Raw genomic sequence first — 23,938 nt, 5'->3', positions numbered from 1 at the left:
CGATGGTGTAACTCCGAGAATGGTTCTTGGGCAGACTGAGTCCAGTATTTATGCCTGCAAGGTGCTGGGCACTCCCTAGTTCATCCACGCTGCCATCAGGTGTTCCCTCCTCGTCCGTGCCTGCCAGATGCCGGTCCCATGGACCTCTCTGGTCACTGGTGTTCCCACTACCGTCCACACCCAGTTCGGCTGCTCTCTGGGGTTGTGGTCATCTCAGTAGCGTCTAGTGTTCTGTATCCTGGCTGTTTCCTTGGTCTCCACTTCTGTTTCTTGCTGAGCGATTTATAACTGGTCCACACCGTGTTGAGTGTTTCGTTCGCGGTCCACGCCCATCAGGCCTGACTCCCATGGTCCCCTCTGGTCATTGGTGTTCCGAATGCCATCTGCGCCCGGTGTGGCTGTCCTCTGGGGTTGTGGTCATCATCAGAGGTCTGTCAAAACTGGTCCGGTAATGCTGGTGTTCTGTCTCATTTTGTTTCCTCGGTTCCCACTTCTGTCTCTTGCTGGGCACTCTGTAAACAGTCTGTGCCACGTCGAGTGTTCTGTCTCTGGTCCGCACGTGCCAGGTGCAGGTCCAGTGGTTGCCTCTGATCTTTGGTGTACCGACCAACGTCTGCCCTGACTTGGATGTCCTTTATGTTCATGGTTGTGATCTCAGGAGTGTCAGGACAAATCTGTAGTGTCTGGTGCTCTGTCTCGTGGCCGTTTTCTCGGTACCCACTCCTGCTTCTTCTGAAATCTCCATGTGTTTTGCATGGAGTTTTCAGAAGTTCAAGAGCCGGATCCCAGGCCATGCTGAGCTGGTATCCGTTGTTACGGCTGATTAGATTCTCTGTGATCTTGATCTTGATGGACTCTTTTATGACACTGTCCCAATATCTAAGGGCCTGTGTGACAATCATGGTGTCATTGTAGTTCATCAAGTGACCAAGCTCTAGACAGTGTTCTGCTGTTGCGGATTTGGTTGCCTGTCTGAGTCTGATGCGCCTCTGATATTCTTTATACCTGATGTCCTCAGTCCTGGTGGTCTGGCCGATGTATGACATCCCACACTCACATGGTATGTTGTAAATGCCTGGCTTCCGTAACCCCAGGTCATCCTTTACATTACCCAACATTGTCCCAATCTTAGTGAGTGGGAAAAGTATGCTCTTGATGTCATGTTTCATGAGAATTCTGCTTATCTTAGCAGAGATCGATCCAGCATATGGCAAGTATGCCACCCTCTTTGCCTCTTCTGATTCTTCTTCTAGATTCTGTGGTTCACTGGCAGGTCAGAGTGCCTTCTGGATATCTCTAGATGAGAATCCATTCTAGCTGAACATCGACTGTAAGTGTTCTATTGCCATCACCAAACTGTTGGTGTCTGACAGAGTACGTGCTCTATGGACTAGCTAAATCCAATTCACTACAGTTGTATGAGGCTGACAACTGGAGCCTTTCACGCAAATCCCATTGACAGCCTTCTAGCAGAAGCATACATGCTGCTGCTGCAAGTCTGGCATCAGCAACGTCTTGTTAATTATGCATAATAATTCAATCATCACCTAGCTATCCATACCATCTGGTTCTGTTCAGCAGTCAGGAGCCTAGTATTAAGGAATGAACTTCAGCTTCCCCAGTCCAATTTCACACACAGATCCTCTCAAGGGGCTCCTCCTTGGTATGTAAATCTCCCAAAGCTACACCTTAACCTGTGTTGTCAACCTAAAGGGAACACAGACCCTAATATCTACTGATGACTATTTCTTTTGATCCTATGTGAGTAGCTATACTCTGAAACAATCCACTCAGGCAGTTCTACAACTAATGGTAGAGTTTGGTATGTGTTTGTGTCCACTGTTGTTCAAGAACTATTGTCTCTACCAAATGCATATATTGTGTTCACTGTTGAGATGAAAGCCATAACATGAGCCTTGCAACACCTGGGAACCCAAGACATCAAAGGGTTCCTATTCTGCTGCAACTCATTCAGCTGTTTTCAAGCTGTTAAAAAGTGCTGTCCAAAGAATACATTAGTTTCAAGTGGTCAGAATCTGCTATCTGAACTGCAAAACATTACCATCATGTTCATCTGGATGTGAAGCCGTGCTGGTATACCAGGAAATGAGCTTACTGACCAATTGGCCAAATGTGTGACTGCAAGTGAATTACTAGAAATGGGAATACCTGGTACTTACCAATGATACCAACACAGGAACCTAATGATCCTGAAAGCTTGGGATATGGAGTGGCAAGCTATCAGTACCCACAACCAATTAAGAATGATTAAGGAAACCACTTGTGGATGGAGGACTTCCTACCAGGCTTCGTAGAAAGTCTGTGTCACTTGACACAAACTGCAGTTTAACCATTCTAGCCTCACATAGTTCCATTTTAGATGTAACTGACACTAGTATTTTTCCTACAGAATTCTTTATTTTAAGTCATTAAGTATGATAGATGTAGAGAGAGGACTTCTTGCCACAAAAGGGGCCCCATTGAACCTTCAGCTGGGTCTTCCCCAGCACCGACATCCTCTAACACTTTCCCATCCTTCATTTCAGTGACTGTTTCACGTCCTGTGCCATATGGATCCTTCCCACCAACATCAGCTTTTCTGAATTGTCCAGGTGGGAACTTTCCCTGCTATACATCCTATGTTCCCGTAACCCTCCTGGCCTCAACCTTCATTAGTCACTGTCCTCACTCATTCAGCGCCTTCCCTATTCCCATTCCCAGCACTACACGGCCAGCATTCCCCCATCACACCCAGTCTTTTTATTTCTCTCCTTTTCCACTACTTCCCTCCCCTCCCCCCCCTCCCCACCTCTCCCCTGTCCTCTGTCTAACCTGCAGCACTTCACTGTCTGCCACCCTCAGCATACTATCCCTCCCCCTCCCTGCCCCTGGTGTTGCTGCTCGCAGTGTGGTTTCAGTTGCCTGAGACTGCAGTTGTGTGCAAGTTGTGTTTTGTGTGTGTGTGTGTGTGTGTGTGTGTGTGTGTGTGTGTGTGTGTGTCGTCTATTGTTGACAAAGGCCTTAACAGCTGAAAGCTTTACTTGTGAGTCATTTTGTTGTGCCTATCTGCGACTCAGCATCTCCACTATATGGTGAGTAGCAACTTTCCTTTTCATAATATTGTTACATTCCATCCTGGATTTTCCATTGTTTGATTTACTTATCTTTTTGTTGTATGGATTACCTCTCTTTTAGCCTCTACAAATTAAGTGTTTCCAAAATATCTGGACATTCCTCCCCAGCTTGTTATTGCTTTAGTCAAATAATGGATTACATTAGTGTTATAGCAAATAGATTTGACAGTAAAAAAGATTGTCTTTACCCTCATTCTCGGCATAATCATTAACATCACAGTTTGTCTAAGGTGGAGAGAATTGTAATCTAGTAGTCTAGTCCCTATCAAACCACAATCCTCACCACCACATCCTCACCTATTACTCATTGTAAAACTGAGTCCATTGTGTATTCAAGGGTAAATATTCTAATTTTTATATCCTGAAAGCAACAGAAGACATGCCAGACCCACTAAATAAGAGAACTGGTACCATATGTCAGAAACATATAAAACATCCAACAGCAGTTGAACTGATAGCAACCTTAATTTCAGTAAGATGTGACTCAGATGGTATTGTTGAATATGAATATAAGAGAATTGCAAGCAAAGTAATATCATGAACAGAGTTGACAGCAGTTTAAAGCAAGAAACCTTGCATCTCTCCTAATGTGTTTGAACACTACGGTTTATTTCAAGACTGAATAGACTGTATCATGAACATAATGCAGTACCACTAAAGCAACAATACGAATGTTGTAAAGCTAACCTAGGGGCAGCATTTACATGAAAGGTCAGTGTCAATATATGCTGTCTGCCAATGTATTAGATGGGTACTGAAGCAAAAGATTCAAAAAGAGGCAGTATCTGTGGCATGTGCAACATCTCAGTTGTATTAGGCTTGATCAGGTAGGCTCAGCTCTGCCCTTAGCCAACATGTGTGGCTCATGGGAATGAGTTGCTTCTTAATTCATAAACTCCTTACACTCCCAATGAGACGGAGCAATAGCGAGTGGATCCACTCATGAGAGATTATCAAATAGCAGTATGACTGTGAGTCTTCCTAAGAATGTAATCTCTGTTACGAGAAAAGAGGAAGCTTGCAAGATATTGCAGGTGCCCTAAAATCTCTCATGTGGTTGTGAAATTGAATGCTTTTGGTAGAACCAGCTTCTTATTGTGTGTAACATATCTGTAATACTATATTACTTGTAGAAGTTCCAGCAGTGAGAGAAATGCAAAACACTGTCAGTTATAGAAAGGACGTTATCTTATGGAAAATTGTAATGACAATGTATAGGAACTAAGAGAAGATTGAGAAAGGGTAGGCATAGCAGATATGTAAAAATTATGAAAAAAATTAATGGTGAATGCAAGAAAACTGCTGCATTCATGCTGGCAGTCAGTTCTCCAGCATTACCTAGACATAAAACAGCAGTGTTTGTCCTCCTTAATATGAAACCTCATGGTCCAAACCAAATGTGTGGTTTCAAGTGGGAGCATGGTAGACATACCATATTTCCTGTGAGGAACAAGTACATGAAACGTTATGGACAACCATCCAGCTTGAGTTGAGACTGCACAACTTTTGTAGACAAAAACATTAGATGTCAGGAAATTTAAGTTTTAAAATGGATATAATTATCTGAATTGAAGAAAATATATGAAATTAAGAAACAGCACTAATTTATATCATTTGTCAATGGCCAAATTAACGTATTGATAAAAGCATGTCCCTATGTGCGCTTTAGCTACTGAGACTAGTGTGATCACTTACACCTGTATGTGAATTTTCAATGATAGTCTTATGGCGACTCAGAAATGTAGCTGACTATGTGGAAAAAATTGAATTAATGAAGTATTACTCTAATCTTGACAACATTAAGGCAAACTAACTACATCTCTTTCCGTGGGAGCTGCCAATATTCCTTCAGCTCCCACAGAATAAAATTTCCTTTGTTAAATCAGGAACGTCCTCCTAAGTGGTTTTCCTCAAAAGAATGAGCTATACTACTGTATTATTGTAGGGTAATGTTGTTCCCTGTTCCAGTAAATATTAATGCCAAATTTTACAATACTAGTAACAGCCTCATGAAGCACCCTTCCTGAATCAGGTCACATTTTGTTGCTCTTTATCCAGCAGCATCAACAGTATCTAAACAGGATTTAAGAGTTTGTGGCAAAAAGTTGTTAGAACATATAATAGTTCTCATTAGTTTTAACCACATTTTTCAGTCATTTAATTTACCTCAATAGTATCTCATATTCCTGAGCCTCCTATAATGGAACCTCTCATGATGACCACATTCCATAGACTTACCATGACAATCTTAAAGGGTAGAAAGGCCTTAAATTACCACAGGGAACGATCAGTGCTGCAGATGAACTCTCTCTACTACATTTTAACATGATACTTATTTTGTTTTCATTTTGGTATTACTACTTTCTTTATGGTATTATTACAATAATATATTACCTGGATATACACAGTCATGTTTTGCATGTTAGCGCACAGCTTCAGGCTTTTTTGGAAGGTGCACCAGCCTCACATTAAATGCACCTGATGGATTCATGACAAGAGCTGGTGTGCCAACCAGCCAGGATTTGGTTTTTTGACAATTTCCCACATCTGACTAAATGAATACTGGGATTTTACCCATGTCAACCTCAGTTACACAATTCTCAAACATTTACAAAACATTCACACAATTTCATATGGTTAACATTAGATGCAGGCAGATGGGATACACAAATTCCGTCTGGGGAGTGGGGGGTGACATGAAGGGCATTCAGTCACCCTGTAAAAATAACATTGCCATATCCAGATTAACATGCCGACTATATGTAGACACGGGATAAGGCTAGGAAAACAACGGGTATCAACAAAAACTTGTGGACCACTTTCTTATATTTAATTACCATTCATCATAATGAAGCATCTGAAGGCATTTTTCCTATCTTATACAAAACTTGTTTCAGAATACCTTAATACAAGTGCTGTCAACATATCTTTTAATACCTTAATATAAAGCCCATGCATACATTTATCCCTGCCTCTTTGAATGAACACCTTAAAGATCCTGTTACAACTGACGCAATTTGTTTCAGAGAAGCTCAGATTTCCTGTTTATAAGTTATTTCTGTCTTTGATGAATGCTTTAAGGAAAATTGATTTCTTGTGTAAGTACAAATGATACTCTGTACTTTCATGATTGTGACATCAAAATTTATTTTGTTTTCAGACAAGTAATTCGGACCTAAGATATAGTGAGTTCTGTGAATTATGTGAATTGGCTGTTACTGAACCACTTAGTCATCTTGACCCTCGTCTTGGTCCACTGTTATGTCAGCCCATAACATGGTATGAAAACTTAGCAAGAACCCTGCTGTACAAGTATTCTGAACATAGCCGCCATTTTGAAGCACCAGATGGAAGCACGCAACATATTGTGATCCTGCACCCACGATATCTTGAAGCATTCATGATGCTTTCCATTGACTTCCTAACCTCGAGAGGTGTAAGTCTCAATTACATAACTATAGCTCTAAGGTAGTCTGTCTACTGTTAAATTAAATGCTTTTTGAGTGTTTACATTAGTGTTTATCTTCTTTGTAGATAAAACTAAATAAATTGTGGTATAGATCACAACATTAATTGGGAAGACATAGTTTTGGCATTTAATTAGACTTCAGATATAACTAACAGAGATTTTATATAATTTGTACAGAACAGACAGTTTCCCAGAAAGCACAAGGGTACAGCCAGTTTAGTTCAGTAGCATTATAAAAGGGATTTCATTAATTATCTTTATTAGATTGGAGAGCTGACAAAATCATAGAAGGCAATAAATTGTGTATCTGAATAATGGTAAATAATGAAGGTGTATTCACATGTGATCAGATCAGCTAAATAATGAAGCTGTATTCACATGTGATCATATCAGGTCCACAGACATACATGAGTGTCATCATGATATGTAGTTTTCAAGAGAATAGGTTGTGGTTTTGGAGGAGGAAGTAAAAAAGAAGAGAAAAACTGGGTAAATGAATTGGCACTTAGGCACTTTGTCACACTAACAGCGAAGCACAAAGAAAGTTGCCAGTTAATAAATGGGGAGTGAATGCATAGGCTGTAGCACCCATGTTTCAAGTGTTAGCCTGCTGTGCTGTGAACATTACTTTGGTTTATGTTCATGGCATTGCTAACCACTACTTCAGTAATCTTTGTTAGCACAGTTAATAGCAATATAATCACCTTTGTTTACAGTTCCAGGATTGACACCTATAACTCCTGTCTATCTTTTCAGTTTCAATCTTACAGTCATGGCTACGCACCTTCAGTTGTAAAACATATAGTGTAACAATTTGTTTTGTCACTGCTGGTATACAGAGTTGAGAATTAGGTATTTATCAGTCTTATGGTCTTTGTCATCAATGTATTCATTCCTCTGCGTTGTCTCTCTTTGCCTGGGAGAAATAAAGGAATACAGAGGTGACAGTCACTTATACTTTACAAATTGGCTTTATTGTGCATGTGTAGCACTGAGCAGTGGGAAACCATATGAGATCATGCACTACTAGAACATTTGTCCACTCTCCTTGGAAGATTAGTCACTAATAGTACTAACTGTTAAGGAGGTAAAAGGCTTGACATGCATATTTCTTTAAAGGAGAAGGAAATAGTTGTTAATGCAGAACTGCTTTTAATGTTATGTTGGATACCATCATTGTGAAGCTAAAGTGCCATGTTTGATGGTTTTCTTATTGTAATTTGTATGCTAAGAAAGTGTAATCCTTAGCTTCACTGATGCTTAAAGATCTATCAAAATATATGTAATTTTTAGTCAAGGTTGGCATAATGAACTATTGGGAAATGTAAAATTAATGTATAAGCCCACTTCTACATGTACATCTACATCTACATTTATACTCCGCAAGCCACCCAACAGTGTGTGGCGGAGGGCACTTTACGTGCCACTGTCATTACCTCCTTTTCCTGTTCCAGTCGCTTATGGTTCGCGGGAAGAACGACTGTCTGAAAGCCTGCGTGCGCGCTCTAATCTCTCTAATTTTACATTCGTGATCTCCTCGGGAGGTATAAGTAGGGGGAAGCAATATATTCGATACCTCATCCAGAAACGCACCCTCTCGAAACCTGGCGAGCAAGCTACACCGCAATGCAGAGCGCCTCTCTTGCAGAGTCTGCCACTTGAGTTTGTTAAACATCTCCGTAACGCTATCACGGTTAACAAATAACCCTGTGACGAAACGCGCCACTCTTCTTTGGATCTTCTCTATCTCCTCCGTCAACCCGATCTGGTACGGATCCCACACTGATGAGCAATACTCAAGTATAGGTCGAATGAGTGTTTTGTAAGCCACCTCCTTTGTTGATGGACTACATTTTCTAAGGACTCTCCCAATGAATCTCAACCTGGTACCCGCCTTACCAACAATTAATTTTACATGATCATTCCACTTCAAATCGTTCCGCACGCATACTCCCAGATATTTTACAGAAGTAACTGCTACCAGTGTTTGTTCCGCTATCATATAATCATACAATAAAGGATCCTTCTTTCTATGTATTCACAATACATTACATTTGTCTATGTTAAGGGTCAGTTGCCACTCCCTGCATCAAGTGCCTATCCGCTGCAGATCTTCCTGCATTTCGCTACAATGTTCTAATGCTGCAACTTCTCTGTATACTACAGCATCATCCGCGAAAAGCCGCATGGGACTTCCGACACTATCTACTAGGTCATTTATATATATTGTGAAAAGCAATGGTCCCATAACACTCCCCTGTGGCACGCCAGAGGTTACTTTAATGTCTGTAGACGTCTCTCCATTGATAACAACATGCTGTGTTCTGTTTTCTAAAAACTCTTCAATCCAGCCACACAGCTGCTCTGGTATTCCGTAGGCTCTTACTTTGTTTATCAGGCGACAGTGCGGAACTGTATCGAACGCCCTCCGGAAGTCAAGAAAAATAGCATCTACCAGGGATCCTGTATCTAATATTTTCTGGGTCTCATGAACAAATAAAGTGAGTTGGGTCTCACAAGATCACTGTTTCCGGAATCCATGTTGATTCCTACATAGTAAATTCTGGGTTTCCAAAACTGACATGATACTCGAGCAAAAAACATGTTCTAAAATTCTACAACAAATCGACGTCAGAGATATAGGTCTATAGTTTTGCGCATCTGCTCGACGACCCTTCTTGAAGACTGGGACTACCTGTGCTCTTTTCCAATCATTTGGAACCTTCCGTTCCTCTAGAGACTTGTGGTACATGGCTGTTAGAAGGAGGGCAAGTTCTTTCGCGTACTCTGTGTAGAATCGAATTGGTATCCCGTCAGGTCCAGTGGACTTTCCTCTGTTGAGTGATTCCAGTTGCTTTTCTATTCCTTGGACACTTATTTCGATGTCAGCCATTTTTTCGTTTGTGCGAGGATTTAGAGAAGGAACTGCAGTGTGGTCTTCCTCTGTGAAACAGCTTTGGAAAAAGGTGTTTAGTATTTCAGCTTTATGCATGTCATTCTCTGTTTCAATGCCATCATCATCCTGGAGTGTCTGGATATGCTGTTTCGAGCCACTTACTGATTTAACGTAAGACCAGAACTTCCTAGGATTTTCTGTCAAGTCGGTACATAGAATTTTACTTTCGAATTCACTGAACGCTTCACGCATAGCCCTCCTTACGCTAACTTTGACATCGTTTAGCTTCTGTTTGTCTGAGAGGTTTTGGCTCCATTTAAACTTGGAGTGAAGCTTTCTTTGCTTTCGCAGTAGTTTCCTAACTTTGTTGTTGTACCACGGTGGGTTTTTCCCGTCTCTCAAAGTTTCACTCAGCACGTACTTGTCTAAAACGCATTTTACGATTGCCTTGAACTTTTTCCATAAACACTCAACATTGTCAGTGTCAGAACCGAAATTTTCGTTTTGATCCGTTAGGTAGTCTCAAATCTGCCTTCTATTACTCTTGCTAAACAGATAAACCTTCCTCCCTTTTTTTATATTCCTATTAACTTCCATATTCAGGGATGCTGCAACGACCTTATGATCACTGATTCCCTGATCTGCACTTACAGAGTCGAAAAGTTCAGGTCTGTTTGCTATCAGTAGGTCCAAGATGTTATCTCCACAAGTCGGTTCTCTGTTTAATTGCTCGAGGTAATTTTCGGATAGTGCACTCAGTATAATGTCACTCTATGCTCTGTCCCTACCACCCGTCCTAAACATCTGAGTGTCCCAGTCTGTATTTGGTAAATTGAAATCTCCACCTAAGACTATAACATGCTGAGAAAATTTATGTGAAATGTATTCCAGATTTTGTCTCAGTTGTTCTGCCACTAATGCTGCTGAGTCAGGAGGTCGGTAAAAGGAGCCAATTATTAACCTAGCTCGGTTGTTGAGTGTAACCTCCACCCATAATAATTCACAGGAACTATCCACTTCTACTTCACTACAGGATAAACTACTACTAACAGCGACGAACACTCCACCACCGGTTGCATGCAATCTATCCTTTCTAAACACCACCTGTACCTTTGTAAAAATTTCGGCAGAATTTATCTCTGGCTTCAGCCAGCTTTCTGTACCTATAATGATTTCAGCTTCGGTGCTTTCTATCAGCGCTTGAAGTTCCGGTACTTTACCAACGCAGCTTCGACAGTTTACAATTACAATACTGATTGCTGCTTGGTCCCCACATGTCCTGACTTTGCCCCACACCCGTTGAGGCTGTTGCCCTTTCTGTACTTTCCCAAGGCCATCTAACCTAAAAAACCGCCCAGCCCACGCCACACAACCCCTGCTACCCGTGTAGCTGTGTAGCCATCAATGTGCATCTATTTTTGATTCCAAATTAAGTTGTATGGCATGACACCTACACTTTTACTCATACAATAGAAGTACAATACCTTCAGTAAGTACTTAGCATACAAGAAAAAAAAAAAAAAAAAACAACACACACACACACACACACACACACACACACACACTGCTTAATTTCTAAAATTTTAGGTGCTGGACTGCACCTCTTCAGGCATATAAGAGAAAAATTTGTCTAGTAAACATGGGCTCTAACATGCATTTCTTAAAAGCTCTAAGCACATGTTCAGTAGAAGAGATGTGTTTCACAATAGAGAAGATGAACAAATGCTCATAGTTCTTCAGGTATGTATTTTAAGTCCCCCCCCCCCCCCCCCCCCTGTCATTTCGGCCTGCTATGGACCACAAAGATTTTTATCTCTTCCCAGATTGTGTTTTCCCCTTTTGCCAGTAGATTTTCATTTTGGCTGACTGTGGTTCTTTTCTCTGTTTTCACCATTTGCAGGCAGGACTTGGAACTCACATAGTAAGCGAAATAAAGTTTATAGTAATTTTGACTTTTTCTCTGAAAACTTCTCAATCCTGAATGTCATCAAATGAAGTTTCAGATTTCTGTAAATCCTTTTTAACTTGGCTTGCCCATTTTGAATACGATTTTGTTTTTGAAATTGATGAATGTATGCGATGAGTAAGTCTTTGCGGGTTCATTCTTTCCATATGACCAAAAAAAACATCATTCTCCACTTCCTCATTCTGGTAACAATGTCTTCTGTATGTTTGTATAATTCACAGTTGTGTCTTCAGCAGAAATCTCCATTTTCTTTGATAGGGCCAAGGAGCTTCCCCAAATTTTCCAATCTTTTATTTCAAGTTTTTGTAGTGGTCCTTTCTTCGTCATGTTTAAACATTCTGATGCATACAAAGCTGATGGTCTAATTACGGTGTTATAATGACAAAGTTTTAGGTTTAAAGACAGGCTTTTCTTTTGTATAAGTCTTTTCACAGATGTAATGCACCTTCTAGTTTAGAACACCTACTTTCTACAGCTGCATTTTCTGAACCGTCAGGTGTAATTGTTTCTGAAAGATATTTAAATTTCTTGGACAGTTTGATTTTCTCTCGTTGTATGTCAATATGAGGAGGAGTGTGTTTGATGTTTGTAATGAATTCAGTTTTGTTAAATGCTATTTTTAGGCCAGTATTAGCAGCAATTGATTTTAGGCTGGACACTTGAACCTTAGCTTCGTCAACATTATTTGCAATGAGTGCCAGATCATCAGCAAAAGCCAAACAGTTTCCACTGAGGCCATTTCTTTTGTGTCCAATTTGAATCACATAACCTGGCGGTACTGCTGTTTTCCGCTCTCTGACAATCTTTTCCAGGACACATTTGAAAAGCAATGGAAAGAGCAGATCACCTTGTCTCACCCCTGTACATATTTCAAATGGTTCTGATAGTTCGCCTCTGAACTTGACCTTTGACACTGTGTTATTTAAAGTGGTATTTATCAGATTAATTGTTTTCCTATCTAGACCAAATACGGCCGGTGTTCTTTATTGTTTCTTGATCAATTGAGTCATATGCTTTTTGAAAGTCGACAAAGGTCACAACAAACGTTTTTGATCTTGATTTGGTGTATGATATAACAGATTTCAGGTTATGGATCTGCTCTGCACAGGATCTTGATGTCCTGAAACCAGCTTGATATTCACCCAGTTGTTGATCTAAGACTGATTCAGCTCTGTTTAACAACAGTCTCGAAAAGATCTTGTATGTCCTTGGTAGCAAAGAGATCCCTTGGTAATTATTCAGATCACTCTTATCACCTTTTTTATGAAGTGGGTGAATAATTGCTATGGTGCAATTTGGGGGTAGAGTTTCAGTTTCCCAAATCTTCACTATGATATCATGGAGATGTTTTTTTGTATCATGATCTGTGTATTTCCACATTTCAGCCAAGATGTGATCCTCACCTCCAGATTTGTTATTTTTTCAAGCTTTGTATAGTTTTCATGATTTCATCTAATGTGGGAGGGGGACTATGTGCAGGAGGAACAGTAGGATAGAAATCAAGCTTTTCATTTGGATTTTCAGCATTCAGTAGGGATGAAAAGTAATTTCCAAAAGCTGCAGCACATGATTTGTCATTCAAATTTAGTTTTCCATTGAGTCCTCCTATATGTAACGTAGAATGTTTGAACTTCAATACTTGTGATTTAAAGGCTTTATGAAATTCCCTAGTATGATGTCTTCTAAAATTTGCTTCTATTTCATCAGTTTGGTTTTTGTTGAAGGGTCTCTTAGTTGTTCTCAATGCTTTTGATGTGTCTTTCCTCACCTTCAAGAAGTTTTCGTCATTTTCGGAGGTTTTCGTGCTATTCCATTTTATCCAAGCCTGTCTTCGCTTTTCAATTGCTTCATTACAATCTTCGTTCCACCATGGGTGTTTATATTTTTTATTGGTCAGTATAGTTTCAGTGACTGATTGTACCATGGCTTCTTTAATTCTGTTCCAGGCTGTTTTATTTGGTTTGCTGTGTAGAGTGTCTGTAAATTTGTTGTTGACATCTTTGAGTTTACTTATATCAAATTTTGGAGGTCTGTTTTTTCTTGAAATATTGGAAAGGTTCTTTCGGCTATCTGGGATGATATTCATTTTTACCAAAGACAAGTAATGATCAGAATTAATATTGACATTCCTCAAAACTTTAACATTGAAAATTTCCCTGGTGGATTTTTTAGAAATAGCTACATGGTCCAGCTGGAATTCTCCAAACATTGCGTTAGGGTGTTTCCAAGTTTTGGCTTTTCGAGGTAGACACTTGAAAGCTGTGGATTTTAAAAGATCCACAGTTCTTACAAATATCAGTCAGTCACGCACCATTTTTATTTGTTCTTTTATGTGCAGGGTAGTCACCAACAATTTGTTTATACTTTTTTTATCTACCAATTTGTGCATTAAAATCGCCCATCAAAATTATGGAATGGTGTTTTGAAACTTTGTCAATTGTTTCTTCAAGTTTTTCCCAAATTTTGTCGACTGATTCTGATTCTTTTTTGTTTGATTCATATATGGCAGCATGGAAATTTACTATCATATAAGCCTTATTCATAGATTTGAAAGACAGTATTGACATTCTTCCACAACTTGAAGAGAAATCTAAGACTGAATCGATCATTTTCTTGTTGACAATAAAGCAAGTGCCTAGATGTGGTATATTTTTGTGACTCTTTTGCCAGGTTTTCCTTTGTATATTCTAAACCCTTCTGATTCAAAACAACATTCATCTGTGAATCTGGTCTCCTGTACAGCTGATATCATTACATTTTTTCTCTTAGTATGTCTAGCAATTTTCCAACTTGAAGAAGAGAGTTTATATTTATGGTTGCCAAGAAAGTCTTAGGTTTCTTATGACATGATGATGTAGACTCCCCAAAATCCACAGGTCTACTTATCCCACAAACGGGAGTGGATTGGTTGCCACCCGGGGTGGTTATCCTGAAGGATAATGGGGTTGTGACTAATGGGGTATTGAGCCCCACAGTGTGTGAAATTCAGCCGCCCATTCTGGGTCAGATGCTGTTTGCAGCCGCTCATTCTGAGACAGACACTACAGTTTACTAGTTCTGGTCCACCCTGGCTATATCATTTCACCAGTATCACCCATATCTGAGAGACATTCCCCTATCCGCAACCCGGGGAGGCGTCCGATGGGGGACTAGTAAACCCCACACATCACGTGTTTAGTTATGGTGGTTCCTCCGCCCTTTCTGCCATTGAGGTGTCACTAATCATCCTCTTCCGCCATCCAGGCCGTTGACCGTCCCAGATGAGAAGTATAGGTTGGGAAATGAAAGACCCTTAGCACTCGAAACCTAATAGCATCAGGGTCAGAAAGAAATAAGAGGTGGCCGAGGATGGCCAGATAGGAAAGACAAAAGTGAGGAGCCCGGAATAAGTAAGTGGAAGCAATGCCAGGACTCAACTAGGGGCCCCGTGGTCGCCAGCCATGTACTCGCAAGGTGTGAGTCCCTGGGGGAATGTATTTTAAGTAAGTTAAGAAAGTAAATATAATCTAATCTTAAAGCCCATATTTACTAGAATTTCCTGGCGTATTTCTGGATATTGACCATTCTTCCTGGGACACCATGTGTAGAATCTGATAATGATCCCATTGGGCTCTTTCAGAATGCCTCAGACAGTAAAATCTACATCAGTCATTCTAGAGGTGCAATAATTAATCTGGGGCAGTACTCCTGGGTCTTGCTGTATAGGGAAACATTTGAAAGCAGAGTTCAGCATTTCTGCTTTTGCTTTGCTACATCCGTGTGTGTGTGTGTGTGTGTGTGTGTGTGTGTGTGTGTGTGTGTGTACACTTTGCTTTGGTTCCAGTGACAGCTTTTGCATATGACCAGAATTCCTTTGGAATTTGTGAAAGATGTTTCTGCTATGGCAGTTGATGAAGAATTCATGCATTGACCTTTTGACAGTTAAACATGTTTCCTTTAGCATCCCTCTGTCTGTAGCCCTGTGCTTTGTTTTACACCAATGGGATCTTTTATAACACAAGCTTTATTATCTCTGCTCCTTATTTTGTATGACTGAGATTTTTCTAACCTTCCTGTTAAACAACAGTTCTAAAAATAATTGCAAAAATTTAATGGAAGGAATTACTCACATAAATCTTCGAGGGAAAATCCCAACGAAACTGGTCTCTGAATTCGAGGTGAAAAAACAAACTTCCTGGCCAACATAAAAAAATAACCAAATTATATAGAAACACAAATAGGTGAAAAGAGAAAATGTTAGTAAAATTAAATATCTTGAAGTAACTACTTCCTTATCCTTTAAAGAAATGTGCATGTCAAGCCTTGTACCTCCCTAACAGTTAGTACTATAAGTGACCAATCTTCCAGGGAGAGTGGACAGAATAGATTAGAAAGGTCTGTAGTAGATGTAAGATTTAATATAATGGATAAACAATGTTATTTAACTGAAGACATTTCTGAAAGAAGTGCATCTCTTAAAAATATGAAACTAAAAAGACTACCACAGTGGTATTTTGGAATGCTTGTATGCGCATAAGTGCTTAACATTCACCTACAAGCTGGATATCTATCTCTCTCTCTCTCTCTCTCTCTCTCTCTCTCTCTCTCTCTCTCTCTCTCTCTGTGTGTGTGTGTGTGTGTGTGTGTGTGTGTGTGTGTGTGTGTGTGTGTGTGTGTGTGTGTGTGTGTGTCCCTCCCTCTCTCCCATTCTCCCTCCCCCTTTCCCTCTCCTTCTCTCCAACCCCCTCCTTCCCTTGCTCCCCCACTTCTAAATCAAAAAGGATGGACTGATCATGTATTTCCGCAAAAAGAAATCGATAGCCTGGATCACAGAAACAGGAAAATAACAGGAGTGAAAAAGCATCAAACAATCCAAAATGACAAACTAGAAACGCTTTTAGAGCTAAGATCCTCAATTAAAAGAACAGGTGGAGCATGGACAGAAAAAAATACCATATTTAATGGGTGAAGGAATATTGGTAAAAAGCAAACAATGAAAATAGAGGAACTGGAGTTGTCAGGTGAATCCAGATTGCCAGCTGGTGCAGAACTAAACAGATGGGTGCTGCTACTTCATTATCATTTGGCTCATTGTGAGAACAGGAGTTTGACATCTGGAATTCAAAGAAAAAAGTTTGTTTTGGGAACTGTAATACTCTATAGTGTTAATTCATAAGACAGATTGGTGCATAAATACGTAGCTTCAGGAGAGACAGCTCCCGGTATGGCCAGTAGAATTACATAAAAACACACAACAGTCCTCATAGTTTTCAGATTCATGGGTTCCTTTTACAGGGAAGAAACTGGTATTAGTTAAGGGAGACTGGAAAGGAGAACCAGCTCACTCATGCATTTGACAAGGACCTGGAGACCTGGAAACCGATTGTTATGAGTATTTTACTTTCATGACATACAAAAAGAGTGCTTGTAAGCAGTCTGTGATTTGAGAGACCATATATGAAAAATGTGTGTGTGTGGGGGGGGGGGGGGGGGGGTCAGAAACAGTCTGAAAAGCTTTTAATAAAACTTAGATGCATTGCACTGTTGCCAATTTAATTAGCATTGGAGTAACCAGTCAGGCTGTTGCCCATGCAAAAACAAGCAGCCTGCCAGGAATGGAGGTGCCAAATATGTTGAAAGTGTTCATTTAGTTGTAAATTTATATGGGAAGAGGAGTAATGGGATGATGACAGGTGGGTTTGACACACACACTTCCCACAGCAGAGAATGTTGTGATATTTGTATCACTCTTTTGTTCCATTTGAGGAAACCAAATGAAGACTGCATTTGGCAACACCATCTCTGGCAGGCTGCTTGAATTTTGCACACGACTCCTTGATTGACTAACTTCAATTCTAAATAACTCTGAAGCAGCGCAACATACCAAATTTTTTTCCTAGCAATACTTTCATGGCACAACCTCCCCTGCAACACCCTTACAAGCTTTTCAGATTGTTTCTGATGATCCCCTATACATGTGGTGCAATAAAGTCCATCTTGCATAATAGAGTTGACAGCCTACTGTGGTTTTTTTAAAACAGTTTCATCATTCAGAAAAGAAGGAATATGTGTTCATCCATTCACACGTCAATTCATCATGTTCCATAGATCCCATAAAGAAGGACAACCTTCAGAAATGTGGAATGAGTCAAAAGTATACATTAACATCAGACAAAGACACCACAGAAACAAGTGCATCTCTAAAAAAACAGTACTAAAACACTGTACTAGAGTGTCAGAGTAAGAGGTCAAAGACAGTACATTAGTAAGCGCAATATCTGTTTCAATTCCCAGAACATAAAAGGGAGGAATAGAGTGAAAAGAGTAAAAAATGATTTTGAGACAAGAAGTGGAAAGAATAATATAAATAAAGGTGATAAAAAGAGAAAGAAAAAAGGAGAAACATGTATATGGAAGGATAATTGAAAATTATAAAAATAAATAAGATAAAATTGTAGCAATCACCAATAGAGGAAGGATGGATCTCTCTCTCTCTCTCTCTCTCTCTCTCTCTCTCTCTCTCTGTGTGTGTGTGTGTGTGTGTGTGTGTGTGTGTGTGTGTGTGTGTGTGTGTGTGTGTTTGATGGAGAGGTGACACATTTGCACTCTGTTTTAAACAAAAGCAAGTTTTTCACGCATCTCAAAGTTTATTGCGTCACATTTCCTAAGCTATGTGTTGCACAGTGATATAAATTTGGAGGTGATGTATGTAAATACTGCCTGCAAAATATGTTGTGAGTAGAGTTAGTAGTAAAAAGTAATAAATTGAAATGCCATGCCCGATGTTGAAGTTTTGCTGTATACCATAGATTTCATGCTTCTAAATAGCTGTGACATCAAGTTTCCTGACAATGTGCTGTACACTGATATAATTTTGTAAGTTTATTAAGTGGTATATGTGGATACTGTCTACACTCAGTGTTTTGAATAGAGTCTGTAGTAACAAAGTAATAAATTAAAATGCCATACGTGATGCTGAAGTTTTACTGCATGAACAACAAAAATGTAGTAATCAATAAACATTTTTCCTGTCATCACTTTTAAGGGGGTGTCTGCGATAAAAAATGTTGTGAAAGTTTGAAATAATGTTTTAAGTCGCTAGGTGCTGTCATTCTCAGATACAGGTATTTGCACACTGTCAGCTATGCTGCCTCAAGACAAACATACAGTTTCTAACTGTAATACTTGTCTTATTGTGCAAAACTTTTAACGTTAGAGTATACACCTCAATGAGTAGATTATGGCAGCATTTTGTCAGTAACTATTCGAAACATTGAAAATAAATTTTTTGTTGCTTCTGGAAGCCATTAGATAGGCAGCCTGTATCAGGTACTAGGATCTGGATTATGGGTTCTGGGATAGTCGCTTAGTAATATAGATAGGTCCAAGAGGGCCATGGGCACTTAGGTTTGTTGAGTCATGCTGAAGAGCATGTTCAGCAATTGAGTACTTTACATCCCAGAGCCGATAGTTCATCTGTGCTCATTCAGGTATCCTTCATTTTGGTGGTGCTTATCCACATGTAAAGAGATGTGCAGTGAATGCATTTGTAGAAATAATTTGTGATTATAATCTACATGATAATATCTACAACAGTGAGTGTGGACTGTCAGTTATAAAAGTATTGTGCACACAGTTAAAGATAAGTGTAAGAAAATGAAACAGAAGGAATAATAGCATACATAATTTCTCTTACTCTTTCATCTTACCTTCCCAAAAATGATCGTCACACAAAAGAAGCAACAAAGACTTTGGGCTTCATACATTGTGCAGTTCGACAATTGAGAAACTTCCTGGCATATTAAATCTGTGTTGGACCCATACCCTTGCCTCCCACTCGCAATGCTTTTACTGACTGAGATAACTGCCCACATTTTGTTTATGGCCCCAGTCCCCCCCCCCCCCCCCCCCCCTCCAAAAAGAAAGAGTAAAGAGTTGCTTAATTGAAGCTGAGCGATACATTGATGTTTAGTCTGTAAGTACATTGTTCAAGGGATTCAAGGAACAGAGTTTCAAGTTGTGGTACGCCACACAGTCTTGACATGCCAGGATGTTTCACATGAGCAAATGCTCTGCATGAGAATGAATAAATCATTATAGGAATAACTTCTAGTCTAGGCTAGGCTACCTAGCACAATATCCTTTCTCCCAGAAGGGCTAGCCAAGCAGGATATTTGAAGAGTTTTTTGTGGAGTTTGCAAAGTAGGACAAAGTTTCTGGTATAATGGAAGATGGATCGTGAGTGACATCAAGATAGCTGGTAAAATCACTGCCAGTGAAAGGCAAGAGCTCAAGTTTGAAGTGCAATGTGGTACACAGATTTTCACACCACCATGACAGATTCATTGTAGAACCCAACAACTACTGTGTTTTTCACATTCACACACTATCTGTGCCCTGAATACTTTTATATTTTTTGCAGTAACTTTTAATACTGTAGTCTGTATTTTGACTAATGAGCATTGCCCTTTTTTTTTTTTTTTTCAGAATCTGTGCATAGTGTATCGGAAACCACAAGAAGGGGGACATGCTGCAAATCAGTTGGAATTTTGTCAAGATGACATCAGGTCATTAGTTGAAGGATTTGTGAATGCTTGCTGCTTCCGTCTTTGGATTGGATTATTATAGAATGTGTTACAGATGATAAAGGCAGCATGGCATTACACTTCTAAGAATGTTGTTCACTGTTAATAATTGCTGTTTAGTTTTCTTAATGCCATGACATTTTGTATGAAATGATATATTTTGATATTTAAAATGGCATGCAACTTTATTTTTAATGTTGTACATAAAATCATATTTTTGCTAGCACTATGTTTATAAAAAGTCATAACTCATTAAAAGAGCTATTATTGGGAATAGTTACCAGAAATTATATTTTAAATGTGCTAGTTACCACTAAGTTCAGTGTTTCAAGTTTTCTACCATACACAGATCTGCATACAACATTTTTGCTATGCCGCAAAAAGCATGAAAGGAAGCAGGAAATGGGTATTGTTTGTTTCTGTGCTAGAGGGTACACTAAATAAATTTAGACATACCAACCAAAATTTCACCCTCAATAAACAAAATGTATTGTATACAGACTTCATAACCCATTAACTTAGTGCTAATGCAAAGAAATGAAGGCAAATGAATTTGTTCTGAGGTGTGTAGAATATTAAAGTCAGTGTAAGAGGGAAAGGGGGAACTGCTGTAATAATCCCACAGACGCTGCCAAAAACTATGAATTTTGTTGATAATATGGTTGAAATTTATTTCTTTAGTATTATTTTTTTTAAATTTTTATGGAATTTGTTCATGTTATTGTGCCTTATTTCTCAGTTACTGCACAGAAATGAAGGTAAATTAATTAGTTGTAAAATTTGTATGTAATGAAAGTCAGTGCAGGAGAAGATATATATTTTCAAAAATGTATAATTTTTGTCAACAGTTTTGGTCTGCTAATATTTTGTTCTTTTTAAAACAATTTTTGTGGATTTTTAATTGTTTTTGCACTTTGTCTATCATTAATTCTCCTTCTTTGTTTTTAAAAGTTTCTCAGTCATAGCCATTTGGGCTTGACAATGTTGTAGATGTGACTATTATTTCACAAAGAGATTGTACTGATATATTTTATGTTTTATTACTATATACTGAGAGAGAGAATTTGTGTCTTCATTCATAATTTAACTACAGAAATGTCTGCTTTCGACAAGAAAGATAACATTCATACAGACTGTTGGCTCAAGTTTTAATTTAATGTAGGTACATGTTAATTGCACTGATTAATAGAGAAGGTTTGTAAACAAGGATGTATACATTTCTCACTGAAAAAAGCACAATTTGAAATTTAAGATCAACAAGATCTTGGGTAAACATGATATTGCCAATAGAATAGACGTACATAATTATGTGAAGGTGGCAATTCAATGGAGCTGCCCTTTAAGTAAACAAGCAATGTGCCAAGCTAGAGAATAAGGAAATAAATAGAGAGATGGTAGTTTCATTTCTGCTGCAAATGCCAAAGGTAATTGTCTGTCTTTTTTGGTTGTTATTACTATTATCATTATTGTTATTTCAGAGATTTTATTTTATGTTACTAGTTTTTAGAGTACCTTAAAATATGATGTTATTGTACATGAAATAGACATTTTTATATCCTTATAGTGAATTAAACTTATACATGAAGAGACAAGTCTCTTTGTTAGTAACAGCACATTTATAAATATTTTGTATGGACATCCGTCCATCTCATACGAGGTGGGGGATGGTGGGTTTAAGGTAAATGAGAGGTATAGCGCAATGATGGAAAATCAGTTCTAGAAGTGTATGAGATTCCTGTAACGAATGAAAACTCTGCACTCCAGATTCCAGTGTGACTGGAAGGGAGGGGGGTTAGAGTAGGCAAGTGCTTGCTCTTTGCTCTTTGCAGCCCCCTCCCCCCACCTTTGCAGATGCCTATGACTGTATCCATTTTCTGTGGATTTTTGACAAGCAGCATTTAACAATTTTGCCTCTGCTTGATGTGCTTTGTGTCCATTTCATTTACAATAATACTACATATAAGCTACAGTTGTTATGTTGGTGTTTTTGTTCATAATATTTATTGTAATGCACAAAATTGTATGCCTATCTCTGTTCAATCTTACTGCTGTTATTTAATGCTTCTAAAAGTGGTGATACTTTTTTTCCACTTTCTACTCAGGAATTCAAAACTACATTTCTTACTAATGTTTTATCATTATTGTTTATTGTTATACTGAACAACCCATGTAATAACTACCCTGATGGATTGCACAAAAAGGTTGTTTCCTTTTTGACATTCTTTAAACAAAAGGAGGACTGATAATCTCTGCATAAATTATCTCCTCCTGCATCAATATTGAGCAGGAAGTTGTTCACTCTAGTAAATTATTTTATATGAACACAGTATGATTACCTGTCAATATTGTTATAGCTGAAATTAAGTGCTCATCTGGTATGTGGAGACTTCTCAATCCATGAATAGATTTATTAAGTGGATGTGATACTTGTACTTTATGTACTCATCACTGTGTACTGTAAGGCTTACAAAGTACAGATGTAGAATAAAAAAACCAGTTGTAAATGACAACTGTTAACTGAAAACCATGTAGATTCATTGACCAGTAGAGTGCTTGTTTTTATAAGTTTATCTTAATTTTATTTTTTTATTTTCAGATACTGTAAAGTACACTATTTTAATATGACTGTTACTATGTAATTTCATTAATTTTATAAGCCAGTGTGATGATTTTATTTTGAGAATGCTTATTTATGAACTCCAGTAACTGCAAATTAAGTGGAGTCTATACAGCTCTCTGCTGCCAACCAGAGAGAAAGTGGTAATTGTTGCAGCTGTACTTTCAGCTACATTCCTTGTATATTCTACAGTTTACAATTACATACATAGCTTATAATTGTGGTAGCCCTATCTCTCTCTCTCTCTCTCTCTCTCTCTCTCTCTCTCTCTCTCTGTGTGTGTGTGTGTGTGTGTGTGTGTCCAGGGGAGCATGGTGTTTCTAGAATTTCTGTGAAGTTTTTCTGAGAATACACAGAATGGATACCTATTAAAGAGAAATTTGATCTCAACTGTAAATATTATTTGTGCACTGTAAAATCTCCATTAATAAAGAAGTTCAGTGAGAAAAATAATGTGATAGTGAGATGATACAGTGTGGGGAACTATGTGTAAATGTAGGATATCTCCAGTGTTTTCAGTTACTGTAATAAAATATACATATTGAAGTACAAACTTGAAAGCTGTTTTTCTTCTATTATAATTGATATTATTTTTATTATGTGGATATTCAGTGGCTAAATCTAAGAACATTGAACATGAAATGAATAACCCATTCATTTAGTAAGCCAGTTAAGACCCTCAGCTGTTGCCTGTTCACATCCTCACAGTGGCAAGTTGTGTACTTAGCTTTTTAGTTCAATTCTTAAATTTCATGCATGTTTTTCTATTTAAGTGGTTTAATCTCAGGTTTTTAACTGTAAGTGTAAATACAGGCAGCAGTTTTCTTTACTTCTGAATGGCCAGCTATATAGCTTATTAAGGCATCAGCGTCCATTGACAACATGTTGGGAATGTAGCAAGTTGCATATCAAGGTTTCTGTGTGCTTTTATAGTTTACTTCTTCAGTTCTTCTTGCTAGGATGGGTAGGATGTGTGCATGCTGTTTGCAGATGCAGAAGCAGCTGGCCACAGTTCATGAACAGTTGAATGCACTTTTAGCTACACTCAGCTGCCTTCAGGTTGCTGCCTCATGAGGTAGTGGTGGTGGAGAATCTGGCACGTTGGATGGGACACCTCAGTGTCGCTAGTTTCACCTGTGGGCTCTACTACTGAGGCACCTCTTAATGTACATGTTGTAGTGGATCCACCCTCAAAGCAGTATGAGTAGTCGATGATAATGAGTTCACATTGCATGAGGGGAAGGGCCAACATGGAAGCTGATCTTCTGGCCTCCCCTGTTTGCCCTGTGAGC

General features: G+C 38.8%; 1 protein-coding gene across 1 annotated transcript in view; it reads left to right on the top strand.

The window, feature by feature from the left end:
• LOC126471204 (KICSTOR complex protein SZT2-like) overlaps positions 1-23,190 on the top strand; it is a 525,225-nt gene extending 502,035 nt beyond the window's left edge. The window contains exons 41-42 of the mRNA XM_050099318.1: positions 6,295-6,570; positions 19,932-23,190. Of these exons, the coding sequence (XP_049955275.1) occupies positions 6,295-6,570; positions 19,932-20,072 (417 nt within the window). The 3' untranslated portion in view covers positions 20,073-23,190. The remainder of the gene's footprint in view (positions 1-6,294; positions 6,571-19,931) is intronic.
• Positions 23,191-23,938: the final 748 nt, after the last annotated feature.

The sequence above is a fragment of the Schistocerca serialis genome, chromosome 3 (genome assembly GCF_023864345.2).
Source record: "Schistocerca serialis cubense isolate TAMUIC-IGC-003099 chromosome 3, iqSchSeri2.2, whole genome shotgun sequence".
NCBI classification, from domain to species: Eukaryota; Metazoa; Arthropoda; class Insecta; order Orthoptera; family Acrididae; genus Schistocerca; species Schistocerca serialis.
This window is presented reverse-complemented; position numbering and strand designations above follow the sequence as displayed.